At 39.4% G+C, this 26,134-nt stretch overlaps 1 protein-coding gene across 1 annotated transcript in view; it reads left to right on the top strand.

Annotated features, from left to right (window-relative positions):
• Positions 1–5,718: 5,718 nt before the first annotated feature.
• lrba (LPS-responsive vesicle trafficking, beach and anchor containing) overlaps positions 5,719–26,134 on the top strand; it is a 244,934-nt gene continuing 224,518 nt past the window's right edge. The window contains exons 1-6 of the mRNA XM_063009084.1: positions 5,719–5,890; positions 22,614–22,845; positions 23,197–23,297; positions 24,685–24,780; positions 25,379–25,500; positions 25,710–25,836. Coding sequence (XP_062865154.1) covers positions 5,741–5,890; positions 22,614–22,845; positions 23,197–23,297; positions 24,685–24,780; positions 25,379–25,500; positions 25,710–25,836 — 828 coding nt within the window. The 5' untranslated portion in view covers positions 5,719–5,740. The remainder of the gene's footprint in view (positions 5,891–22,613; positions 22,846–23,196; positions 23,298–24,684; positions 24,781–25,378; positions 25,501–25,709; positions 25,837–26,134) is intronic.

Raw genomic sequence — 26,134 nt, forward strand, 5'->3', positions numbered from 1 at the left:
TTCTCCTGCTCTAACAAGCCTGATTCAACCTGTCTGATCATTAACACACCTAAACACATTTAATCCACTGCTCACACTCCTTTCTCATAGTTTCTCCTGTCAAACATGCCACCGCACTTCTCAAAAGCATTCACACACTATGCAAATAATACGCTTGGAAAGGGCATCACATAGGAAATATGTGGAGGAAATAAACAGCAAATAAAGCTGGCATGTTACTTCTAAATGTTAATTGTATTTATTTATTGATTTGTCTATTTATTGATTGATTCTTTTTATTTATGTGAGTCTGTATACCTTGTGCCTTTGAGTTTTTTTCAGTGGTACTTAAATTATGTCTTTGTGGTGAATTAGCAAACAATGGTAGAACAATCAGATCTCCATGGCTGACGACATGGTCAACTAATGCAGTCTGAATCATAGTTAAGATAAGTAAGTAAGTAAGTAAGTAAGTTTTTTTTTTATTGGGTTAGGCCTTCCTCCTACACATACTTGTCTTCAATCTGTTTCCTCCACTTATCCCTATTGTACAGCAGTTAACACCACAGGGGTATGTAGTAATTAAAACTACTAACTGAACATTTTCTGCATTAAAAAATGTATAAAATAAACAGTTACAAACCTTATTTTCAGAAAAGTTAGAACAACTAATTGGTGCAGTATTAAAAGTGGTTGCTGTTGATTGAATCTTCTTTTTATGACATGCTGACATCCATGCTAGTCAAGCACAAGCAGCTCTGTCTATGAATTAGGTCTGGCATTGACTTGCTGTAATAACCACAGACTTCCTGTGATGCCGCTTCGATGGCAGCATATGTGTCTCTAAAATCCCCATATATGCCTCTGTGTCAATAGTACCTCCACACATGTCCAAGTCATCCATTCAGTCATGTTGAATTTATTAATCCCAATGGTTTCCGAATGGATTTTCCAATAAATTTATGGTCAGGTGTCCACATACTTTTGGCTTTTATATTAACCAAGTGATTAGTCAGAATAGTCAGAAAAGTTAACTGAAAATCAATACCAATTAGTTTTGATTGGCCAAGGTCCAGGGCTAAAATAAAGCGAGTATTAATTAGCCAACAGCTTGTCTCTTAGACTATAAACACACAGGCCACTTTATTAGAAACCCTTGGTAGAACCGACTTCAATTCGTGTTAACATGATTGCTTTACTGAATTACTGCAATACTGCAAATCTGATACTACATCCCAATGGTGCTGTATTAGATTCAGATCTGGTGACTGGGAAGTGCATTGCAGAACACTGAGCTCAGTGCCATGTTCACTGAACTAGTTTGTGATGTTTTGTGACATGACAGATTAGCATGCTGGAAGTAGTCATTATAATATAGTAAATCGTGCCACACACAAATGCACATGGTCAGCATTAACACTCCTGGGTTTTGGTTTGTTGCATTGTTGCACAATCAAAATCAAGCTCAAATCATTTAACAAAGACAGAGCCAAATATATCTCATTCTTAGACTACAATGAGGACCAAAGTGGTGACAGATGTAATGTAAGTGTAATTGGACATGTTAAAGACCAGACAAGCTTGGACTACACTGACAGGTCTGACCTGATCTTCCAGATGTTGCTGATAATATGCTCACATTACTGCTTGATTCTTATGTAAATCCGTTAAGGTTAAGCAAAGATGGTCATCTGGACATCTGGTTACTTCAAACTGTAGTTTGAAACAAATAGTTCAACAATGCACTACTATTAAAGTTTAAGTCAACAGTTTACACTGATGTGCACTAAATGGCCAAAAGTATGTAGATGCTTCTCCTAATTAATGAGTTTAAGTGTTTCGGCAACACCCACCACTAACAGGTATATGAAATCAGACATAAAATAAATATTATGCTTCCAACTTTGTGGCAACAGTTTGAGAAAGGCTCTTTTCTGTTTCAGCATGTGCCTCTGGGTACAAAGCATCTTCCATAAAGTCATGGTTTGAAATGTTTGTTGTAAAGAAAACATGTTTGTTGGTTGATCGCAATCCACTCCTTTTCACACACACCACAATCTTGTTAAAAGTCTTTCCAGAGAATTACAGCAGGGGTGTCCAAACTTTTCTTGTTGGGGGCCAGATGGAATAACAAATATGCCGACATGGGGACAGATTTTTTTTAAATAAAACAATTAAAGAATATAATAGACCTACTTGATTACTAACAATTGTACTTTTGTATTTACAATTGTATTTTTGAGTGACTTATTATCTGTCTTTGACAGTGTTGTGTAAACTAAGATTTTGCCGATTTTACAGTTTATAATCCTATTTGGAAGATTATTACTTTAAATTAAACATACCCACTTCCCTCTCAGTGCAAAAATATACATTTTCCCAGTGTACCTGAAATCATCTGCATTCGCTGTCTAGTTTTTGTGTCTTGCAGCTGCCATGTTTATCCAAAAACTCGAGAACATTAATGTAGGTGTAACGTAATGGGGAGCGTTTTACATTTGTTATGCAATAGCAACCAAACAGTCCAAACAGTTCAAGCTGTTTTTTTTTAAAACTTGCTTAATAGCGGGTCTAGTTTGGACATCTCTGGATAAGAGGGTGCTTCAGTCACAACTGAAGGGATAAACCTTAAATTACTGCCCAAGGTTTTGGACTGGAATGTCCAACAGGCTCATGGTTAAGTGCCCACCTACTTTTGGCCTTTACTTCTGGTGTATAACGCTCATTAATAATTAATAAACACACTGTTACATATTTATGACAAAACAAGCCTGAGTGTTTGCAGAGGAAAGTGTATGTATAGTTTTTTCCAACTGGTTTTCCAGAGTCCCATGATGTTTTGTGTATCATCATACACTCCCTGAATGTGACGCCCCCTGGGGTAGTTACCGTGGTGACGGCCCTTATGACCTCACAAACAGGAACAAAGATGCAAGAATCCTCTATGGATCACTAGTCTTTCAGCAGAGTCACGTTTACTTTAATCATTCTGCTGCTTATTTTACTTTGTTTACATCAACAGTGGAAAAAGCAATATGAAAAGTTAATTAATAATTAATAAATTCATTTATATTCAGTATTTTAGACTTTATTATGTAAGACAGTATGTTTTTTTCATAAACAGAATGTGTCTCCCACTAAAGGATGTATCAGTATACATCAGAAAAAGCACTTACACACATGAGTAGTTAATAGTTGTTGACATTTCATTAACTGTAGATGTCTGGAGTCTCAGCTAAAATAACAATAAAAATACAAGCCAGGCAAAAATTGGATTAATGAGTGTAGGAAACCACTGCCGACCAAGAAAAACATCAATGCTTGTCTGAAATGTGTAAAAAGTCTGGATAGATAGATAACTTTATTTGTCATTGCAACAAAATTAAGTGCCAATAGTGCTGGTGTTTACACACAAAACAATATGAATACAAAATAATTAACTAATAACAGCTAGTTTATTGTGGAATCCAGTGATCAGAAGGGCTTGGTGAGTGTAGGTGGGATTGTCACAACTAAAACTTAACAATGCTGGTTAAACATATAAATAAAAACAAACAAAAAGAGCATTGAACTGCATCCATGCGCTGCCGATTTATGGACAGACCAAAACAAGGGTTTAATTACGTTTGGTAAAAAGCAAACAAAGCATTTTATATTAAGAACATTTTATCAATAGTCAAATATGGCAAATCTCTAACCAGAACCAACAGTGATGCTGTGGCAAGACCTGAACCTAGCAGTCTAAAAATGTAGCAGTGTGTCTCATTTAACATAGTTACAGTATAACAGAAATGTGAACAACTATGCAATATGAATAATAGAATAATATAAATAATAGCAATATGAATAATATAAATAATAAGAATAACAGAAATGTGAACAACTATGCAATATGAAATCATGCCAATCATTAGGAACCAATCACCTTTTCACAAGTGTTGAAAAACTTGGATTTGGAAGAAATGATTTTACAACAGATTTTGTGTTGTTGATTACATTAATTAATTAGATGTATTGATTCATGCTTGTCTTTTCTTTAATAAATAAAAAGTAGCTGGTTGCATTGGTTTTAAACCTTGGCTCCCTTTTTTTTTCATGTGCCAGTAGGTGATGACACCAGGTTAAGTGAAAATGGCTGTGGTTCTCTTGTGATAACCTGTCCAGGATGCATTCATGTCATTAAAAAGTCTTTATGGAATCGACACTGAATTACGTGATAAGAAAGTTTCTAAAGATGAAAGAGTAAATATGTAAGGATTTTACAAAAACTATGCTACATATGTCACTCCTATAAAGATATAAAATAAGTCATAACATAGTAATGTACATATAAAACATGTATTACGTACAATGTAATACATACAATTTGCAAAAGATGTAAGTGATTTACATATATGTACTATAAGTGTGTTTTCTGTCCTGGACTGGTTAGCAAGTGTTACCAGGATAGGCTAAGGATTGTCATAATCTTGATTTATATAAACCTATTTCCATATTTATTCTTTAAATAATTCATATAACACACACAATATAAATATATCTAAGCAAAACAGTTGTTGTTGATTCAAATACATCAAGTATATGAATACTTAATAGTTTTTATAGACTGTGTATACTGTATATTGTTTTGCACTTGTGTTCTGTGTTCCACCCTGATCCTGGAGGAATGTTGTTTCATTTCAGTATGTTATTGTATAGCTGAAATGACAATAAAGCCTCTCTTGAACTCTTGAACTATGTAGGTGATTCTTATGGACAAATATAAGTGAATCATACCCGTTACATGTAATTACATAATTACAGGCATGTCATTGTATTGTGTAATTCCTATGAATTCCTATCATTTATATGAACATGAGGAATCGATTCCTAAGAAGTGTAGGTGAGTCATGAAAACACATGTAAATGATTCGTATATGCATATGATTCACAAACGTCAGAATTTATGATTTTAGGTGTAAATTCAAGGCAGGAGATTTCGCTGTGTAGTGCAACCACGTCATACATTTATGATATTAATAACTACACATGAAACACACGTAAAATGTTAGTTTTTTCTGTGTTTTAATAATAAACAGCAATGTTTTAAGTCCATCGTCTACGTGTACCTGCAGCACACCTGATCCCTGCTCTTTTACTGTCCGCTCGGTACTGCGCATGCGCACGGTCGCTCGGTCACTTCCAGTGTGTCATGGCGGCTGAGAGCCGGAGTGGAGTGATTCAGGAAGAGATGGCACTCTGAAAAGAACTACAGTAAATATCTACAAGCGCCCCGCAGCTTCTCGGAAGCTTTTGCATTTTTTCGAGGCCGCACTGGAGGATTTGTTTGTACATTTCGGAGTGGTTTGGTTGTGTCAGAGGTGGTGTGTACCTGTCAGAAAAAGACAGAGTAAGTGAGCGGTGTGAGGAGCTTATCCGTCTGTGAGGAGATACAGAGTTTAAACAACTAACATTCATCAAAGCGTGTTTACTGTTCCATACCAAACAAAGAGGTATAAATATTATCTTTTACTACTGTTTATTATGTTCGCTTGTAGTGCTCATACTTCCTTCTTAGCTCTGTAAAGTGTGAGTATATAAGAGTAAGAGGAAAATCACCTGTAACCTGTGTTTGCAACCTGCAGGTCAGTGCTCAGTGAATGGACAGTCGTTTTACTCTCATATCTCCACTGTGGAATTAACCCGGACACATCTACACAATCCAGGTTTTTATTCTATAAACCGAGTCACCTTGAGGTGCTGAACAGGTGTCTCACCTGGCATGGCTGAGGAAAATGCGCCCCCTGGTGGAGGGGGCATCATGCCCGCTGTGCCCATCAGGGGCATCAAGATGAAGTTCGCCGTGCTGGAGGGACTCATCAACGCAGGAGAGGTCGCACACCGAGACATTGTGGAGACCATCTTCAACCTGGTAAGCTGATTACACACCTTAGATCAACCTGAATGGTGGTGATAACAGAGACAAAGCCTCCTGTAGGGATATGCAAATGACTCACCTGATGAAGGCAGACGGAAGAAAAAAGAAACTCATTGTTTTACAACAAACAACTATTATGTTTTATTGTGTTCTCCAAATAATAATAGTTTATATTAAAACATAAAAACAATTAAATACTGACCAACACAATTGCAAGGTACTTGACTGGAATGCGCATTACCCCAAATTCTTTAAACCGATAGCTGACTCTTGTAAGTCAACGGTCAACCAGACGTGTGAGCGGACAGTGCTAGTTCACTGGTTAAGCTTCTAGACTAGTAATCAGAAGGTTGCTGTTCCAAGCCACACCACTGCCAGGTTAACCCTTAATTGCTCAAACTGTATTTGATCGCAGTTGTAAGTCGTTTTAGATAAAAGCATCTGCTAAGTGCCATAAATGTAAATGTAAGAATGATATAGTGACTCGTTAAAATATTAAGTATGTGACCAAATGAATAAAACAGTTTACCGTGACAGTAATGTTAAACGGTAACACATACATAAGAAGATATACTTTATTTGTCATATATACATATACAGTTGTACAGTACAATGAAATTCTTTCTTCGCATATCCCAGCTTGCTTGGAAGTTGGGGTCAGAGCGCAGGGTCAGCCATCGTACGGCGCCCCTGGAGCAGACAGGGTTAAGGGCCGTGCTCAAGGACCCAACAGTGGCTGCATAGCAGAGCCTGGATTTGAACCGCCAATCTTACAGTTGATAGCCCAAAGCTCTACCCACTAGGCTACCATTGTCCCTAAACAGCCTGAGCGGTGCTTTTTCAGCCTTTACAGTGTAGATTTTGTACAAAGTCAGTAGCTAGCAATGTATTGTGTGTAAATAAGCTAAATAAATAGAGGTATACCAGGTATCTCATAATTATGAATTAGTTAATTAGTAATTAACTAATTATTATGACAAAGGCAGGAAATTACTTATATATTGGAGCATTAGAAAAAAACATTATGCATAAATCTGCACCTGGGGAGTTTGTTTACCAACAACTCCACAGTGATCCTTAATAAATTTACTGTTTATTAATGTTAGTTGTATCCTTGTTTACAATTAAAATTAAAAATTAATTATTAAAAAAATATTTTACATGTCTGTAGTCAGATATCAGCACAACAGTCACTCTCTTTGTTGCTGGTGTCGGGGGTGTGTGACATCTGCATCTCTGTTCTCAATTTAAATAAACGTCAGTTGTGCTAAATCAAAATGAATTTTTAAGTTAACTTATCAAACAATGAATTATTAGTCTTGTCATTACCTTAAGTCATTGTTTGATTAAATCTGTCACTTTAAAAAAGTCATTTAAGTCATTGAATGAAGAGCGGAGCTATAGATCTCTCACATGTTTAGACTGGTACAGAGAGATTAGAAGTGGCGCTGATTTAGGACTCACCCTCACTTTTAGTCAGTGTGCTTGTGAATCATGTACCGTGTACATCTCAGAAGAACATGCAGTTGCAAGCCAAAAAAAACCCAAAACTATTATGAGTTAATATCAAACACTTACTAACCTGCCTATATAAATAATTGTTTAAATTTTGTTTTCATTAATTGCTTAATGCCGGTCTGGGTCACATGGGTCCAGGGGTTCGAATCACAGTGGTGTGATCGGCCGGTCGGGTGTCTACACAGACATGATTTGCACTTGTCAGGGCACTTTTGGTTCCAGTCCCAAGCTTTGATAAAATAAGTAGGGTTGCATCAGGTAAAGCATCAGGAGAAAAAAATTTGCCTGTTCAGGTATGCAGACCAGAATGATCCGCTTTGCTGACTTCTAAATATGGGAGCAGCCAAAGAAAAAGAGCAAAAAAAATGCTTTCAACTTTGTGGCAACAGTTTGAGGACGGCACTTTTTTGTACCAGCATGACTAAAGTTAAGCATGATTGAACACTTAACTATATGAATGTTAATGCTTTTGGAATGGGTTGCTCCTATATACATTGTACATGTAGCACCATAACTGCAATTCAAGGCAATTCTTGATTTTTTCCCACTTTCTGCACTTGGGCACGTCATGCTGAAAGAGTAAAAGAGGTTTCCACAAATGTGTTGGAGGCATATATACCGATCAGGCATAACATTATCACCACCTTCCCCATTCCCGTTGTTGGCGCTTTCGGCGGTGGACAGGGGTCAGCATGGGCACCCTGACTGGTCTGCGGTTATGCAACCCTATACGCAACAAACTGTGATGCTCTGTGTATTCTGACACCTTTCTATCAGAACCAGCATTAACTTCTTCATCAATTTGAGCTACAGTAGCTCGTCTGTTGGATCGGACCACACGGGCCAGCCTTCGCTCCCCACGTGCATCAATGAGCCTTGGCCGCCCGTGACCCTGTCGCCGGTTTACCACTGTTCCTTCCTTGGACCACTTTTGATAGATACTGACCACTGCAGACCGGGAACACCCCACAAGAGCTGCAGTTTTGGAGATGCTCTGACCCAGTCGTCTAGCCATCACAGTTTGACCCTTGTCAAACTCGCTCAAATCCTCACGCTCGCCCATTTTTCTGCTTCTAACACATCAACTTTGAGGATAAAATGTTCACTTGCTGCCTAATATATCCCACCCACTACCAGGTGCCGTGATGAAGAGATAATCAGTGTTATTCACTTTACCTGTCAGTGGTCATAATTCTTGGTTGGTGTAAATCATTTAGTATAATTAAGTGTTTGCAACGAGCCATATAGTGTATGTACTGGATGTTTTAATACATCCTTTCAAATTGGAAGGTTTATAATAAAAGTATTACATTTATTATTGTTTTATTTACAGTAACACATTTTTAGGGTAACATTATCATAATATTTATTTAATCAGCTTCATATAGTCCTATTACTCAGCTCTTCATCAGAATTACACTTTGTGTGTTAATTATTCAGAATAAATAGTATGATTGGTTATGGAACATGACCAGACAGGTGTGTGGCTATATTATTAAAAAAACAATGCTGAAATAGAAAACATCCACATGTTTCTAAAACCAGTTCCAACACTAGAAGAGATCAATTCAAAACACTTGCACAATGTCTCAAACATAAGTCCTGAAAGTACATTTTTCAGAAATAGACTTACCCTTTGATGTAGTTCTACTGCATTGTTCTTACTTATGCCATTTGACTTCACCCTTCGCTGACATGCTAGCTGATGATTTTTACCCATGCTGTCAAGTGATTTTCTGTCTCTGTCTCAAACCGCATTCTAAGTGCTACATAATGTGCAACTAAACCATTCCAGGTGCACTAATTAGACATACTGTTTAGTACAGTAATGTGTGATTTGGTACAGGTTGGCACGGTAGCTCAGGGGGTAGCACCGTTGCCCACAGCAAGAAGGTCCTGGGTTCGATCCCAATGTGGGGCGGTCTGGATCCTTTCTGTGTGGAGTTTGCATGTTCTCCCCATGTCTGTGTTGGTTACCTCTGGGCGCTCCAGTTTCCTCCCACAGTCCAAAGACGTGCAAGTGAGATGAATTGGAGATACAAAATTGTCCATGACTGTGTTTGACATTAAACTTGTGAACTGATGTATCTTGTGTAACCAGGAACTGCCGTTTCTGTCATGAATGTAACCAAAGAGTGTAAAGCATGACATTAAAATGCTAGTAAATAAATACCTAATAAAATTAATGATTTGGGACATTGGGCCACTATACAGCTGTTCTTACTCTGGGCTTTAGATTCAGGAGTTATTGTAGAAGATTAGCTTCTATAATTCTACAATTAGTTTTTCCGTCCCATCCCTGTTTAAGCTAGATTTACACGACAGTCTGGCCCTGTCAGATTAAATTATATCTAACCCTGTAAAAATACAGATCCGCCAATTTGGTCGCTACAAATTGTGCGTTTGGAACCAAAACGTGCAGATTATAAAGTCTGCGGGTTCTGACAGTGCATCCCTAGTTGCTAGACCTGTATTCCTGTATTTCATTTGAATTGAGAGTGTCTAGATATAGCTGAAAGCCTCTGTATTTTTCCTGAGGTTCCTTATCTCAAGCTTGGCTAAAAAAAGCATCACACTCTGCCTGCATCTTCATATCTGAGATGCCGACTTGAACTCAAGAAACCATTTATTTTTATCTTATACCCACAATTCTTTGACAAACTCTGGAAAATTAGAACGTGTCCACAAATCTATGATGGGTAGATGTGTACTAGTAGGCAAAACTGCATGACGAGAAATGTAAAGATGCACTTAGTATACATTGTATGTACAGACGTATGAAGACACTCCTTCTAATGATTGATTTGAGCTATTTCAGCCACATATCACAACCGGGATGAAATCAAGGATCTAATATAGATTAAATGCTTTCATTTTTTGTATTAACAGTTAAAGGTAAGGCCATTTTCAGTTCAGCATGACTGTCCTCATGTGTATAAAGCAATGCCATAAAGACATGTCTTGATAAGTTGGTGAGTTTAATCCAGTCATCTCCACAGACTCTCTAAAGTTGATGTTTTGGAATGGGATAGTCAGGTGGCGCAAGCTTTGAGTCATATAGCGTGGACGAGGAGTGTCTCAGTCTTACAAGTTTATAACAGGATGGAGTGGATCAGATTAGAGTCACTCTGTGGTTTGTCAGCATACTGTGCTGGCAGTCAAAGTTCACAGACCATGGAAAAGTTGTTCCCCGGTGGGAAATGTTTTACTGGCTGTCTTACATTGTGTCAACACCTTTGCAGACGTCGAACACACCTAGACTTTATTCAGTCTGTGGTTTAATCTGGTAGAGGTTTGATTATTGTAGCCATTGGAGCTGTGTAAAACTGGGGTGGTGTGACAGAAATAGCCAATCAAGACGTATAGATGATGTATTATGAATGATTTAGAAAAAATAGAAATGTGTGGTGATAGGGTTACGGTCACAATAAGATTTGATATTTTCTTTATAGACAGTATGTGTAAAATACTTATTTAATGTACACTGATCAGCCATAACATTAAAACCACCTCCTTGTTTCTACACTCACTGTCCATTTTATCAGCTCCACTTTGTAGTTCTACAATTACTGACTGTAGTCCATCTGTTTCTCTACATGCTTTTTTAGCCTGCTTTCACCCTGTTCTTTAATGGTCAGGTTTAACCACTACAGAGTAGGTATTATTTAGGTGGTGAATCACTCTCAGCACTGCAGTGACACTGACATGGTGGTGGTGTGTTAGTGTGTGTTGTGCTGGTATGAGTGGATCAGACACAGCAGCGCTGCTGGAGTTTTTAAGCACCTCACTGTCCCTGCTGGACTGAGAATAGTCCACCAACCAAAAATATCCAGCCGACAGCACCCCGTAGGCAGCGTCCTGTGACCACTGATGAAGGTCTAGAAAATGACCAACTCAAACAGCAGCAATAGATGAGCGATCGTCTCTGACTTTACATCTACAAGGTGGACCAACTAGATAGGAGTGTCTAATAGAGTGGACAGTGAGTGGACACGGTATTTAAAAACTCCAGCAGTGCTGCTGTGTCTGATCCACTCATACCAGCAAAACACACACTAACACACCACCACCATGTCATTGTCAGTGCAGTGCTGAGAATCATCCACCACCTAAATAATACCTGCTCTGTGGTGGTCCTGTGGGGGTCCTGACCATTGAAGAACAGGGTGAAAGCAGGCTAAACATGTATATGGTAAGTGGAGGTGATAAAATGGACAGTGAGTGTAGGAACAAGGAGGTGGTTTTAATGTTATGCCTGATCGGTGTATATAATAGTTTGCTAACATATTTCACAACATGTACTTGCATAGCTAATAGCACAGTTATGAGGGCCAGTACAAATAATTCAAGAAAAGAAAAAGTGTAACCAAGTGTTAGTAGAGAAATGACACGACTGTTGTTTTTTACCCTGCAAGGACACAATATGACGTAACGAAAACGTCAGAACAACACAGGCACAGTGCATTACCATTCAGACATGATGACTCCACCAAATGACATTTATTGATCTACACTAATGACAGAATGTCGTCATATGACCCAGCCCTAGTCTGATGATGCAAATCGAGGCTAGGGCTTTTGTTCTAAGCATGTGTCAGGAATAAGGAAGTCAGCAGAGAGGAGTTAAACACACGCTAACCTGCTTAACTGCCGTCGTCACTGTGGAAACAACGGACGTGCAGGTAGAGACTCACTCTGGCTGATTGTAGGATGTGGTGGTGTGAGCTGTATATACACTATATAGCCAAAAGTATGCAGATATCTGACCATTAGCTTGTTGAACAATTACATTTTCTGCATTCAGCAGACAATCTTATCCAGAGCGACTTACAAAAGTGCTTCCATAGTTAACGTTACCTACTCTTGTAGGTAAGTAGACAAGAGTCCAAGGATACAAATCTGCTGAAACCCTGTTAGAACAAAGGCTTTTTAAATAAATAATAAATGTTAGTAAGTATATGTTAGTTTTCAGCTTAAGTGCTTAGTAAAGAGGTGATGAGACAGTGAGAACCTCAGATGTTTAGACAGACAAGAGAAGTTCGTTCCACCTATGTTCATGAAGAGCTTTGATGCTTGTCTTGAGACTAGTGGTTCTGAGGTTTTATTAGTTCTCTGAGGTATCTTGGGGCTGGTCCAGTTTTGGCTTTGTAGGCTTAAAACAGACCAACATCCTGTCCTAAAACCATGGCCTCTGTGACAGCTTTTCACAAGATTTGGATGTAGGCCTATGTTTACGGGAATTTGTGCCCATCAGGTCAAAAGAGCATTCGTGAGGTCAGGCACTGAAGTTGAATGAAAATGCTAACTGGTTTGTTTAGGAAATTAGTGTCACCTAAATGGCTTTACTCCTGGTGCTTTACATGACCTCTTTTTAATCTGAATGTTGTATCTGTCCCTTTGTCTGACTTCCTCTTAGTGTATAACTCTTATTATCTCTTAATTTTAAATAAGAAAGCATAACAATGTTGAGATTTAAAAGCACATTTATCGTAGTATGTATAAGTATGGACATTCTATTTATTTATGCATTTTCTCCCTTTTTCCCCCGATTTAGCGTAGTCAATTAGTTTTTCGCCACTGGGGATTCTTGATTGCGTTTGAGGAAGGTATATTAGCCTGCTCCACCCCCCCTCCGATGCGTGCTCAGTCCCTCAATTAACCCCTTCATTTTTGTCCATGCAATCTGCTTTGCACATAAGGCCCCTTAGTCCTTACACAGCGTTTGAAGACGCCGCCCTCTTTTTACTCTGGTCTTTTCCCACCCAGCAGACTCGATGGCCAGTTTTGTCTGCTCCAGACACCGACAACTGGGCCTGCTAGATGGCGCCCAGCCGACCGGTAGCAGAGCTGAGATTCAAACTGGGTTGTTCAGAATCTCAGTGCTGCTGCGCTAGCGGAATATCCCGCTGCACCACCTGGGCGCCACCTTTTATTATTTTTTATAATTTTTAATAATAATGATTTATTATTTTCAAATTCAGTATGACATTTTTTGGGCAAATCGTGGTGCACAATTTCTATTTATTTGCTCAATTTGACAGAAACAACTCCAAAATATGAAACGTCCGCTTACTTTTAAACAGGTCCTGTAACTTTGTATGCTTTTACAATATGTAAATAGTAATTGTACACATATGTACAGACATTTCATTACTTGGAAAGTCAACAAGACAAAATTTGAAGAGGGGTGTTAGATGTTTGTAGAACTGGATCCCAGTGCTTTTATATTTCTCTTGCTAAAAGAACTGCTCACCTGTGTTGTATCCTGAAGCTACTAACCTCTGACCTCTGTTGCCATGGTGACTGTGGGAGCAGGTGACAGGTGTTGGTCTCAGGTCTCCTCCCTCCCAAACACACTGGCTTTTGTTGTATCTCACTTCTACACCTCTTTTGTTCAAATCCAGAACCTGGTTAATGTGTGCGCTCTAGAACCTGTTCAGGACAGTTCTAAAGGGTCTAAACTAAATGCTCTAAAATAAAAACGAGGCTTTTTTTTTGGTTGGTCAGGCCTCTGTGCAGGCCACTAGAGTTCCTCCACACCAAGTTTACCAAACCATGTACTTATAAACCATGATTTGTACACAGGGGCAGTCATGCTGAAACAGAACGACAGACGCAAAGTTAGAAGCATCTGATTTATTTTATAGGATTTTATTTCCTAATTATGAACAGGTGTTTTAGTCACACATATTGCAAACAGGTTTATAGACAGTGGGTAGCACTGTTGCCTCACAGCAAGAAGGTCCTGGTTTGGATCCCCAGGTGGGGCGGTCTGGGATCTTTCTGTGTGGAGTTTGCATGTTCTCCCCATGTCTGCATAGTTTTCCTCCGGGAGCTCCTGTTTCCTCCCACAGTCCAAAGACGTGCAAGTGAGTGTTTAACATTAAACTTGAACTGATGAATCTTGTGTAACCAGTAACTACTGTTTCTGTCATGAATGTAACCAAAGTGTTTAAAACATGACATTAAAATCCTAATAAATATTATATCCATTTTAAATCTCAGCACAGGACTTTTTGATCTACCCTGAACAATCCATTATTCGTTATTTCTTTTAACTATAGTGCACACAAGCAGACCTTCATCTAACCTCTGGATCTGATAATGCTTTAGTGGCTAGCCACACATCCTCTGAAGGCGTGATAAATAATTTACCAGCGCTTCCAGTGTTCAGTTACTGCAGCACAAAGGCAGTGTCGCAACCCAACACCAGCAGGTGACTTTTAGGTGCACAGGCAGTCAGGTCCAAAAGTCTCAGTCCACCTGCATGCTATGTAAAGAAGCTGGATGTGGATAAAATTTTGTTTTTCTTTCTTTTTTTTATGAAAGAGGGATAAAATACAAATGTGAATTTTGGCCTTTACATAAGAGACTGTATATTATGTCAGTCTCAGTGATTTCTGAGGGATTTCAATGATTTTTTATCCTTTTGTTTTTCTGTGACTGGATAATTGAAACACGTTTGAAAAAACAAATCATCATTTTCTCTTTATATTTATTGTGTAGGTTTACTTAAAATAAGATAACATTTCTTTATTGATCCCCATGGGGGGTATTTGAGTGTGACAGCAGCTCAAGCGCAGAGTAAATACAGTTATAGTCAATAAAATATGGTAGAATAAAATAAAGATGTTGAGTTTATAATGGCAATGACTATTATACAGCAGTATGACAGATTACAATTATGTAGGAAAACACTATATATACATGTGTGTGTAGTATGTCATGTAAAGTCAAAGAAATATGTAAAAAAAAAAAAAGTATATATATAGGATGTATAGGAAATCTGTTAATGCGTTCCATGGTCCCGTGGAACTGCATATATTTTAAACTAATATAAAATAATAGGGTTGTTTTTGACACTTATACACTGAAAATTACACAAATATAATATAAAAACACTGAAATACAATTAAAAACAGTTAAAAGGCAATAAAATCAATATAAAATACAATAATACCTGCACTTTATCTGTATTTTTTTATGTTTCTTTATGCTTCTTAATCATGGAAATGCTTGATCTTGGAATTGTGCGCATTCACATGAGAAGCGGCAAAAAAGCTTTTGCGCTGGCTGTATCATTGTTCCTATGTCATTTTTTTAATACATTGTCACATCTTTTTTTTAACGATAAGCTTTTTAGACTTTCAGACACTTTCTCAGCACCCCGAGCTATAACACAAGTTTAAAAGTGAAACAGGAGAAAACACAGATACATGTGGACGCTTTCAGAGTGAATTTGACGGTTATTCCACACAACTGCAGATTCGTCTCATATTCGCACTTTGATGACGTTGTGCTGCACCGCTCAAGCCAAGCACTGAACAAAGTGACAGTTGCGCACACGTCGGGTTTAAGGGAAACGTTAAGTTTAAGGGTACACATGTCTCAGATTTCGAGTTTAGGGGACGTCAAATTACAAGGTACTACTGTAGCAACTTTTTATTCTTTTTATTGTTCCCTCAATTTGCTTTGCTCTACTGGGAATCCAGCGATTCAACAAATACTTGATCAATTGAACACCACCATGTGACTACCGTGTCAGTGTCAGTTCTATGCCAAGAATTATGTACACCCTTTAATGGTCCTGTAGTGGTTCATTGTAGTGATTGACTGGGTAGAGGTGTGCTAACAAATACTGCAAAGCAACAGAGGGCTACATTCAGTCACTGTTTGCCTATAAAGGTCACTTACAGTACATGATGGGTCTAGGTAATAACTTCACCAGTGAGTGTTGGAACAAGGCAGGCGTACCTAATGAGGGGATGTTTTTTTGATTGTGTGCCTGTTGGACCTAATCTCAAGGGATGTTTGTCTCTGATTGTTTGCTAATGGCATACTGTTTGTCCGCCTCTTTGTCTGACTGTATGTGTGTGTGTATATGAGTTGGGCTGTGTAGGTCCTGCTGTCTGTAAAAGAGAACTTGTTTTTATTTGCTTAGTGGGGGCATATTTGCTATTCTTTGTCCTTTTTTGTGTTAATGCTATCTATTTTGCTAACCGACCATGATAAGCCGCGTTGCTTTGTGTTGTTGGTACTGATCATTTCCGGCCTGCTGTTAGGGAGAGACTACACTAGACTTCTGGGATATAATGATTTTAACACCCCCACATGATCAAACATTTTATTGGCACACCATGAAACCAAATGGGGGAACTGTAAAAACCAGTAGTGACTGGAAAATTCTGGAAGCTGCATCACCACCAATGGGAAATCTTGTAACAGAAGGGTTCTCAGGCTGCTGCAGTAATTAGAAAGCTGTACCAATTACTGGCTATTTCTGGACATGAGAGTTAAAGAATCCTAGCAAGGGAGCAGGAGAGAGAAATAGGGATTCAGAGGATTGATTGAGTAATTGATTGATTGATTACTTTATTGATCCCCAAAGGGAAACTGCAGTGTTACAGCAATGATCATTACACAAAACGTGTCAATGTAGTGTATATGTACAGTATATATCTGTTGTGCAGTAGTTTGATATCAGAGCTATCAGAGCTATTTGCAGGCCGCTGTAGTTCGTCCACACCAATTCTCTCATGGCTTTGAGCACAGGGGCACAGTCATTCTGAAACAGGGAATGGATTTTTGCAAACTGTTGCAACAAATTTGGAAGCATGTAGTTGTTGGCAATGAATGTGACCTGAACTCAATAATTAGCAAGGGTGTCCACTTTTGACCGTATAGTATATGTAATGGGGCACAATGGGCACCCATGTATAGAGCTGAAGGGAATTGTAACACATTAGGGGGTATAGGATTCCAAAAATTTGAAAGCTAGTGATGTTTCTGATACAGTTGTATTGCTAACTTCCTCCCGGTTTATTTTCCTCAAGAGTTGAAGCTACCTGCTCAGGAATTAGAATTGATTTGCAATGCAAACCATTGGACGCCTAGACCAGACTGTCAGATGCTGTCTCTGGCACAACAATCTCATTCTGTGCTGTACTAGTAACCAATGAGGAAGCTTGGGCTGGTATTTGTAGTTGTTGTGTAGGGAGGATGAATGTATAACTGTAATTGTTGTGTTCCGGACTGTCATGTACACCCTGGCCGGTATGTTGGTAGGAGTCAGGTTGAGGATTGTTAACTTTACACAAATTGTAGTTCTTTGTGAACTACACTTCAAAGCATTCCCTGCACTTCACTAGCTCCCTTACCAGCGTTCCTAAGCTCTTGCTTTTGAGTACAGTGGGTCACTCGGTAAAATGTACAGTTTTCTGGTTTCTGTAGCTGCCCAGGATCCCTTCGTCTTAGAACTTTTCCCAAGGGTGGGAGAGCAGCTTCTTGAGTTCTTTAGTTCCTACCAGTTTTCTGAGTTTAGCTGTTTTATGGTCATCTGATAGGAGTTTTTGGTTCTTCTTGAGTCTGTTTCTTTGTTTCCTGAGTGTCCAGCTGACTCCATTGCATGGAGTTCCACGGTTCTGCTGCGTACACCTCTCCTTCCCCGCCTTGAGTCCACCACGAGCTGACTTAACGTTTGGTTTTGTTTCATTCTTTCGTTTTGTCAATTCAATATCATTTCCTAGACGCTCTGGTGGCGCAGTGGTAAATTATGCTAGCCCACTATTACTGGGATTCACGGTTCGAATACTGTCTGTTGGGTATTATTGAAACTCGGCCCACCGTGACCCTGGCCATTATAAAGCAGTGGTACACGAAAACCAAATAAAAAGACTATTATTTTATTTTCCTTTGTTTCTACGTTCTTCGTTTCCTGCATTTGAGTTCATCCTCTAATATGTGCAGAGGTGCGGGGTTGCACCTAACACCTCTGTTACCTCCCTGGCATTTACCACCCTTTCTGTGTGGTGCAACTGAACTTTCTTTTGAGGATGACTAGAGGAAATTACGAGTAACATTTACACACATTGCTGTTCTTACTAAGTCCTCTTTCCGCCCTCCTCATTTCTTGCTTTCTCACTTTGAGTGTCCTTTAAAGAACAGTATAATCTGACCACAAATATATAAAACATTAAACAAGCTGATACAATTGATGAGGAAGGATAAAAATTAGAGTTGCATCCTGTACCATTTCTGTATTTGCATTAATTCCGATACTCGAGCAGTGTAGGTGGAGGCAAAAGAGAGCAGCCATACAATGAATTCATTTGTGTCACATAAAAAAAATCCATAACCGTCCAGTCACATCAGTGTAGGATAGACTCGTCACTTTCACTTTTGGTTGCTCTGGTAGCACAGAGGTCTATTATGCTAGTCCACCACCACTGAGATCCAGGATCGATTTCTGTCACAGTATCTCTTCTGTTGGTCTGTGCCAGACACCAAAACCTTCACGTTTCATGTTCCTCCTTAGAAGTACTTTTTGGAGATGCAGCAGTAAATCACGCTAGTCCATTACCTCTGCAGTCCAGCGTTAAAATCACCAGCCGTGCAATCGGCTGGTCGGGCGTCTACATATAGACATGATTGGCTGTGTCTGAGGTGGGGGGTGGTCAAGACTTTGCTTAGGATTGGTGCCCTGTCTGTGGTGTGTTATTGTATTGCGTGTTCCCAGTTATTCTTGGGAAACCAGACCCATCGTGATCCTTATCAAGATATAGCAGTAAAAATGACACTTTTGCTCACTTATTTTTGAAGCATCTTATCCTATTGTGTAAGGAACTTGAAGAATGCGGTGAAATATAGGAAGTCTTGGTGTGACATTGCTATTCACTCACATCCTATCTCAGGAAGCACCGAGCCTTGTGGACCATCTCCAAGACGTTAAACACAACACATACACCAGGAAGTCTTGTTGACGGAAACTATTATCTGTGTTAGACAAGTTAGCTAAGCACTAAGACTGAGATTTTCTAGCTAAATATCTACATTAGTGGAATCTTTAAAGCTCTTGATAGGGGGTAAGAGCAGGATACCCCCTAATTAATATAGTAAAAATAATAATAAGCTCTTTGAGATAATGCAGCTACAGCTATTAGCTAATTCAGGGGTGTCCAAACTTTTGGGGCCAGATGGAGCAAAAAAATATGTAAACACAGGCCACAGACTTTTTTGTAATAAAACAAATAAAAATTAGGATTAATATACTATATTATTATCAATTAACGATGATCTACAGTATCTTTATGTTGTGTAAACTAAGATTTTGTCCATTTCACTCATCAGCTTATAATTCTAATGGGGAGATTATTATACTTGCTTAAATTAAACGTACCCACTTCCCTTTGAAATCTTCTGTGTTCTGTCTAGTCTCTGTTTTTTTGGAGCCACCATGTTTATTAAAAAACCCAAGAACATTAGTGTAGGTGTAATGTTAATGTTTTGAGTTGGGGGAAGGAAGATGGGGAGTGTTTTAGATTTGTTTTATGCAATAGCGACAATCAGAGTTCCAAAAGTTTAAGCTGTTTAATAAAAAAACTGCTTAATAGTGGCCCAGCTTCAATTATATATCTTAAATACCTCGCGAGTTTAAAAAAAAATGTTAACAGGCCGCAAATTGTCCACGGTCGTAGTTTGGACACCCCAGAGCTAATTAATTCTTTATTGTACTGGCTTCCTTTCAGCTTGTCAGTAGCTGTGATCGGAATATGTCTGTGGATGATCTCTCATCAGTATTAGAAATGTAAATGGGCAGTGAAAGAAATCGGAAGGTTGCTGGTTCAAGCCTCACCGCTGTCACTGTTGGGTCCTTGAACAAGCCTCGAACCCTCAATTGCTTGGATTGTGTTCAGTAAAAACTATGGGAACCCATCAGCTTGTTGGTTAACCATTGACTGATGACAATTGGTTATTGACTAAAAGAATTTGGCAGAATTTGGCCAGACCTGGCTGGTATTTAATATGTTCCAAGAAAGTTCTGAACTCTTGCTTTTTCTTGTAAATCCTTCTACTGAGAGTCATTTCCTGCATGCTGCGCCCTACTTCCTCTCCAACACTCCACTTAGCATGGGCTAGATAAAGATAACCGGATAATAAGACCAAAACAGTGTTTCCAGACTGGAGCTCTGTCTGAATCTTGGTTTTCCTCTACTACTTCTGAAATTAGGTGTCATTGTTGTTGCAGCTGCAAAAAGGTGGTTACCCATCCAGTCGTCTCCTCTATAGACACAGCCTATTGTATAGGCAGAGTGCCCAACCAGGCTGGTGACACACAAACGCTGTATTTAAACAGTATTTGTTTAAAACTCCAAGATCTGCTGCTGCACCAGATACATTCATACCAGTACCAACACACGCAAGCGTGTCATGATCATGTTAGTGTCGTTCAGTGCAGTGCTAAGAATGTTCCATCACTCAAGTTTTACAGACTCCAGGTTTTTTTTTCTTGTGACCCATATTACGTTGGGTTTACCACTTCCCAAGCAACACAAACAATGCATTAAAAGGAAACACAAAACAAAATGTACTGCATTAATAAGAATGGTGGCAAACTGGTCCTGCTGTGGTTTACAAGATGTAACGTAAAGCCTCCTGAAGTTTATTTCGTACTTGTTAAAATAAGTTTATTTATATTTTTGGCATTTAGCAGACGCTTTTATCCAAAGCGACTTACAGCACTGCGACTATATATTGTCTAAGCAATTGAGGGTTAAGGGCCTTGCTCAGGGACCCAACAGTGTCAGCCTGGCAGTGGTGGGGCTTGAACCAGCAACCTTTGGCTTACTAGTCCAGTACCTTAACCACTAGGCCAGGGGTGTCAAACTCACGGCCCGCGGGCCAGATCCGGCCCGCCGTGTCATTTGATCCGGCCCACGAGAGGTTAAACGACTGTACGATTGTTGTGATGCTTCGAGTCGTTACAGAGACGCGCTTATAATTTAATGCGCTCCTGCGCCTTTAAGAGACAACGTGACATCGTAGTCATGGCAACTAACTTTAACCTTCGCTAAGAAGCCATGTGACTTTTACGGCAAAAGAACGCGGGGTAGCGTAGTCAGTAATGTAAACAATAATAAATAAATACAAATAATTATATTGCAATATAATACCCAAGCATCGTCTGTAAGTAGTGGCGTTTATATTCTCAGTTGTTAGTAAATGTTTAGTGAGAATATCACAGCGTTTTAGTTACAAATTTACCGTAATTAAATACTGTTGTTATGTTACTATAGCAATTAGTATCTTTACACACAATTTTAACTCGTTATTTTACGTTTGGTTAAATCTCATATTGTACCAGATGTAACACTTGACTACAGCTGTGTGCTTGTACTGTATTAAGTTCTTTATTGTTTTTATTGTTTGTATTTTTACTTCATTTTGATGCACACAGCTGGGGAGCAAATAAACCGACTGTATTCTGAAGGGAGCTGTCTTTCTGTCTGTCTGTCTGTCTGTCTGTCTGTCTGTATGTCTAGCTGAGAAAGGGGGATAAACTATTAGTGAGGGCAGAATGTTTGTCTTAAAAATACACTGTAAAATCCTAAATAAACTGCATCTTTCAAAATGCATGCTGATTTTATGACCTGCAAAGTGACACATCCCGCCAGTAGATGATGTTACACATATTTACACATGATCCTAAAATGTACAAAAAGATAATTAAGCCACCGGTCGGCTGGGCGCCATCTGGCGGGCATAATTGGCAGTGCCTGCAGGGTGGGGGACCGGACTATATGTGGGTGGGTGGGTCTTCATGCGCTGTGTAAGGACCCTGATTTGCAGAAGAGACGCCTGTGCAGAGTGCACGGACGAGAAGAGGAGGGCTGTACACGTGTAAAGAAGGCGTGGGGCAGCGGCGTGCTCTCCTTGGATGCAGGTCTGGTGTGCCTGTTAGCAGCGGAAGACAGATTGGAAGCGCTAAAAATTGGGTGAAAAATTGGAAACAAGTTTGTGCTTCAGGAAGAGAAACCGGTGCGTCTCTTGTGTTATGAGGCTGTGTCTGTGGTAAAGTAGAACAATATAAATGCAGAATTCAGCCTCCAAGAAAAACAGCAATGTGACTGCAATCACAGCAGGATACGTTACAATCGGCCCTTTGAGGGCCACCATGATGCTGATGTGGCCTCGGTGAAAATGAGTTTGACACCCCTGCACTAGGCCATACCTGCCCCACAATTTATTTCTTATTATGCAACCCTTGGGTGAAAAACCCTGACCTACTGAATATAGGTTCCTTTATATTAAAGGATAGGCTGAAGAAGAGTTTCAAAGCAACATAGGGGCTACAGTCAGTAATAGTATATACAGTATGCTTTTCACATTTTGACCTGTTGATGTTTTCTCTCTCTCTCTCTAGCTGGTTGGTGGTCAGTTTGACCTGGAGATGAACTTTATCATCCAGGAGAAGGATAGCATCGTGTGTATGGTGGATCTGTTGGACAAATGCGACGTGACGTGTCAGGCCGAGGTGTGGAGCATGTTCACGGCCGTGCTCAAGAAGAGCGTCAGGAACCTGCAGGCCTGCACACAGGTCGGCCTCATCACGCTTGTCCTCCAGAGGATTGACAAAACTGACAGCATGATTGCAGGTAATCAGTCCACTGCTTTGTTATAAAATAGAGAGATTTCTCTTGGAACTACACTTCAAAGCATTCACTCTCCTGCCCACATGCTTAAGCACTAGCTTCTGTGTACTCAGTCAGTAAAAAGGTACAGTTTTGAACCCAAACATTTTTGGATAGGGTTCAGATAATTACTTGTCCTGTCATGAATGTAACCAAAAATCCTAATAAATAAATAAATAAATACATCTATTAGCAATGTGTGTGGCTGAAACATTGAGGCTTCTTAATTGAGAAGGGTGTTCACATACTTGGCTAAACCTTTTAGCTGTGTGGCTGAACTAGCTAATTAATTACCGTTTTAACTACCGTTGGCAGATCTGATGGTGGACATGCTGGGTGTGTTGGCAAGTTACAGCATTACAGTGAAGGAGCTGAAGCTGTACTTCAGCAAACTGCAAGGAGAGAAAGGACAATGGGTATGTCTGCTTTGTTACTACCGTCTACATCAATGTATTAATCAGAAGGCTGTGGGTTTAAATCCCGGCCATTCAGCAAGTCTCTTAACCTTTTTACCAAACTAACTGGGATATTTGTATACAAGTTATTTTAATTTAATTTTCATGTTTTACCATTGCTTAATCCTGGTCAGGGTTGTGGAGGGTCCCCGGGCAGGATGGCAATCCACCGTGGTTCTATTCTTGTACATGCAGCAATATTTAGTGGACACATTTCAGAAACAGTATTTACTAACATTATATCTAGGTTTGACCCCAGACCAGCCTCCTGAATGTTCTGTAGAGGAATGTTGGCCAGTTCTTTAATAAAATAGTCAGTTCTTTTAGGGATTGAAGAAGTGTAAAATGATCTTCCATTAAGGTTTTGTTAGGTTTAAACCCAGTGATTAAAGACAGGCTGATTGTTTGACTTTATTCTGGTGTTTATCAAAGCAGTCTAGAATAATTTACACTGTATATGGAGTAATCATCCTAGATTAATGGTATATCATTAGAAAATGTCTATATATGCTGCTCAGGTGGCACAGCGGTAAAAAGACACGTTGCAACCAGAGCTGGATTCTGAGTACCTCGTATCGAATCCAGCTCTTCCTCACCGGTTCGAGGCCGAGTGGCTGTATGAGCAACGATTGGCCAGTTGCTCAGTTGGGGGGCGGGACAAAGAACCGGATGTGGGTCTCTCTCTGTCAGAATGCGATTACGACCTCTGCCGGCTGATTAGAGGCGCCTGCACAGAGATGAGGAAGAGTGCCCTTAGGGTGTGTCTCTCCGCATGCAACGCTAGGTGGCGCCAAACTCATCTATGTGTGGGTGGCAAAAATGCATCCGGCTGCTGCCCATGTTTCGGAGGGGATATGGGTTAGCTTCGATCTCCTCGGTCAGGGCAGGGTTCGGCAGAGACAGAGAGAAAGCACGATGCAAATTGAACAATTGGATGTGCTAAAGGGGGAAAAAAAGAAAAGAAAATGGCTATATATTGGTCGGCTGTAATACGATTTCCATCTGATTTTTAGTCACTTAATAGTAGATCTGAGCTTTCAGGGAGCAAAGTCAAAGATGACTCATTAGACCAAGGTTTTTCAAGCAACCCACATTTTGTCCATGATTTTTACCATGACACAGGCAACACAAACAAACAAACATCAAAACAAAACGAAACGTAACAAAACGAAATGTACTTCATTAATAAAAATGGTGGCAATCTGGTCCAACTGTGATTTACAACATATAATGTAAAGCTTCCACAAGGGGGCGTTCATGTACAGGTTTATTTCATGTTTATGTCCCTGTTAAAATTTAATTATTATCTTTTACTTCTTTCCTCATCCTCCTTTCCCTCTTTCTCCAGCCTCCTCATGCTGTCAAGTTGCTGTCGGTGTTGAATTCCATGGCTCATCGTTCCGGCCCCGATGCCTTCTTCACTTTCCCTGGAAAGAGTTCAGCGGTGAGTGAATTGCGTAACCTTCTTTGACGTTTATTGTTGCCTCAACTCCAACTGCTTCCTTAACCTAAGTGACTTTCCACAATATTTTGAAGTGTGTCTTTAGAAATTAATGTTTAGTTGAATTCAGGTCAGGGCTTTATGCAAGCCACTAAAGTTCCTTCACGCCAAACTCATTAAATAATGTGTTTATTAACTTTGCTTTGTGCACAGAAGCACAGTCAAACTGTAGTAGGAAATGGCCTTTCTCAAACTGTTGCCACTAAGTCAAAAGCATGAAATAATTTTTTTTATCAATATTTTTATGCAGAAGTTATCAAGGGGTGTGGCTGAAACACCTTAAGTCAATAATTCACTTTTGGCTATGTAGTGTATCAGTACTGATTGAGGGTACTTAAGGACACAAATGTACTTCAGTTATGAGCAGTAGGCCTTCTGTCAGTGTAATTAAACAACCGTGCCCGATGTCAGCCATGCCCGATGTCAGCCATGCTATCAGGGACAGCAGTATCTAAAAATTTTAAGGGACTGTAACTGTATTTTCAAAATAATTCTTTAAATATGTGTGAAAACTTGTGTGTGTATGTTTTTTGTGTAACAGGCCATTGCACTGCCACCAATAGCAAGATGGCCTTACCAGAACGGCTTTACCTTCCACACTTGGCTACGTTTGGATCCTCTCAACAACATGAACGTTGATAAAGACAAACCCTATCTGTACTGGTGGGTCACATTCTCACACCCTAAGCTCTTAAGTTTCTGTTTACACATAAATACAAATGAAAAAAGAGATTGCCATAGGATCCCCTCTGACTAGATGATGTTTGGGTAGTGGATCATTCCCAGCACTGCACCGGTACTAACATGGCATTGACATTGTAGATGGACCTAATTACAGCTGCTTACAATTACAATCTCTCTCTCTCTTCTAGTTTTCGGACGAGTAAAGGTTTGGGATATTCAGCCCATTTTGTTGGTGGGTGTTTGATTATTACATCGTTAAAAGCCAAAGGGAAAGGATTCCAGCACTGTGTCAAGTTTGACTTCAAACCACAAAAGGTGAAGCATTCTTATTGCTTTAATCTAATATAATCTTTCTTTTGATTTTATTTCTGTTACAGATATGTGCCCTGAGGATTTTCTTAAATGTTAAAAACATTAAGGCCCCATGACTTTATTATTATAGATCCCCATGATCTATATTTTAATATAGCATGAAACATCAGACACGCCCTTATCAATGTTTTCAGTTATGACTACACTGACATTGACTTACACTATATGTATGACAGACACTTCCTATCCAAAGTGACTCATTGTGACTTTATACAACGCTGTCAGTTTGAGTTAAGGAACC

This window comes from Trichomycterus rosablanca, chromosome 14 (assembly GCF_030014385.1).
Source record: "Trichomycterus rosablanca isolate fTriRos1 chromosome 14, fTriRos1.hap1, whole genome shotgun sequence".
NCBI classification, from domain to species: Eukaryota; Metazoa; Chordata; class Actinopteri; order Siluriformes; family Trichomycteridae; genus Trichomycterus; species Trichomycterus rosablanca.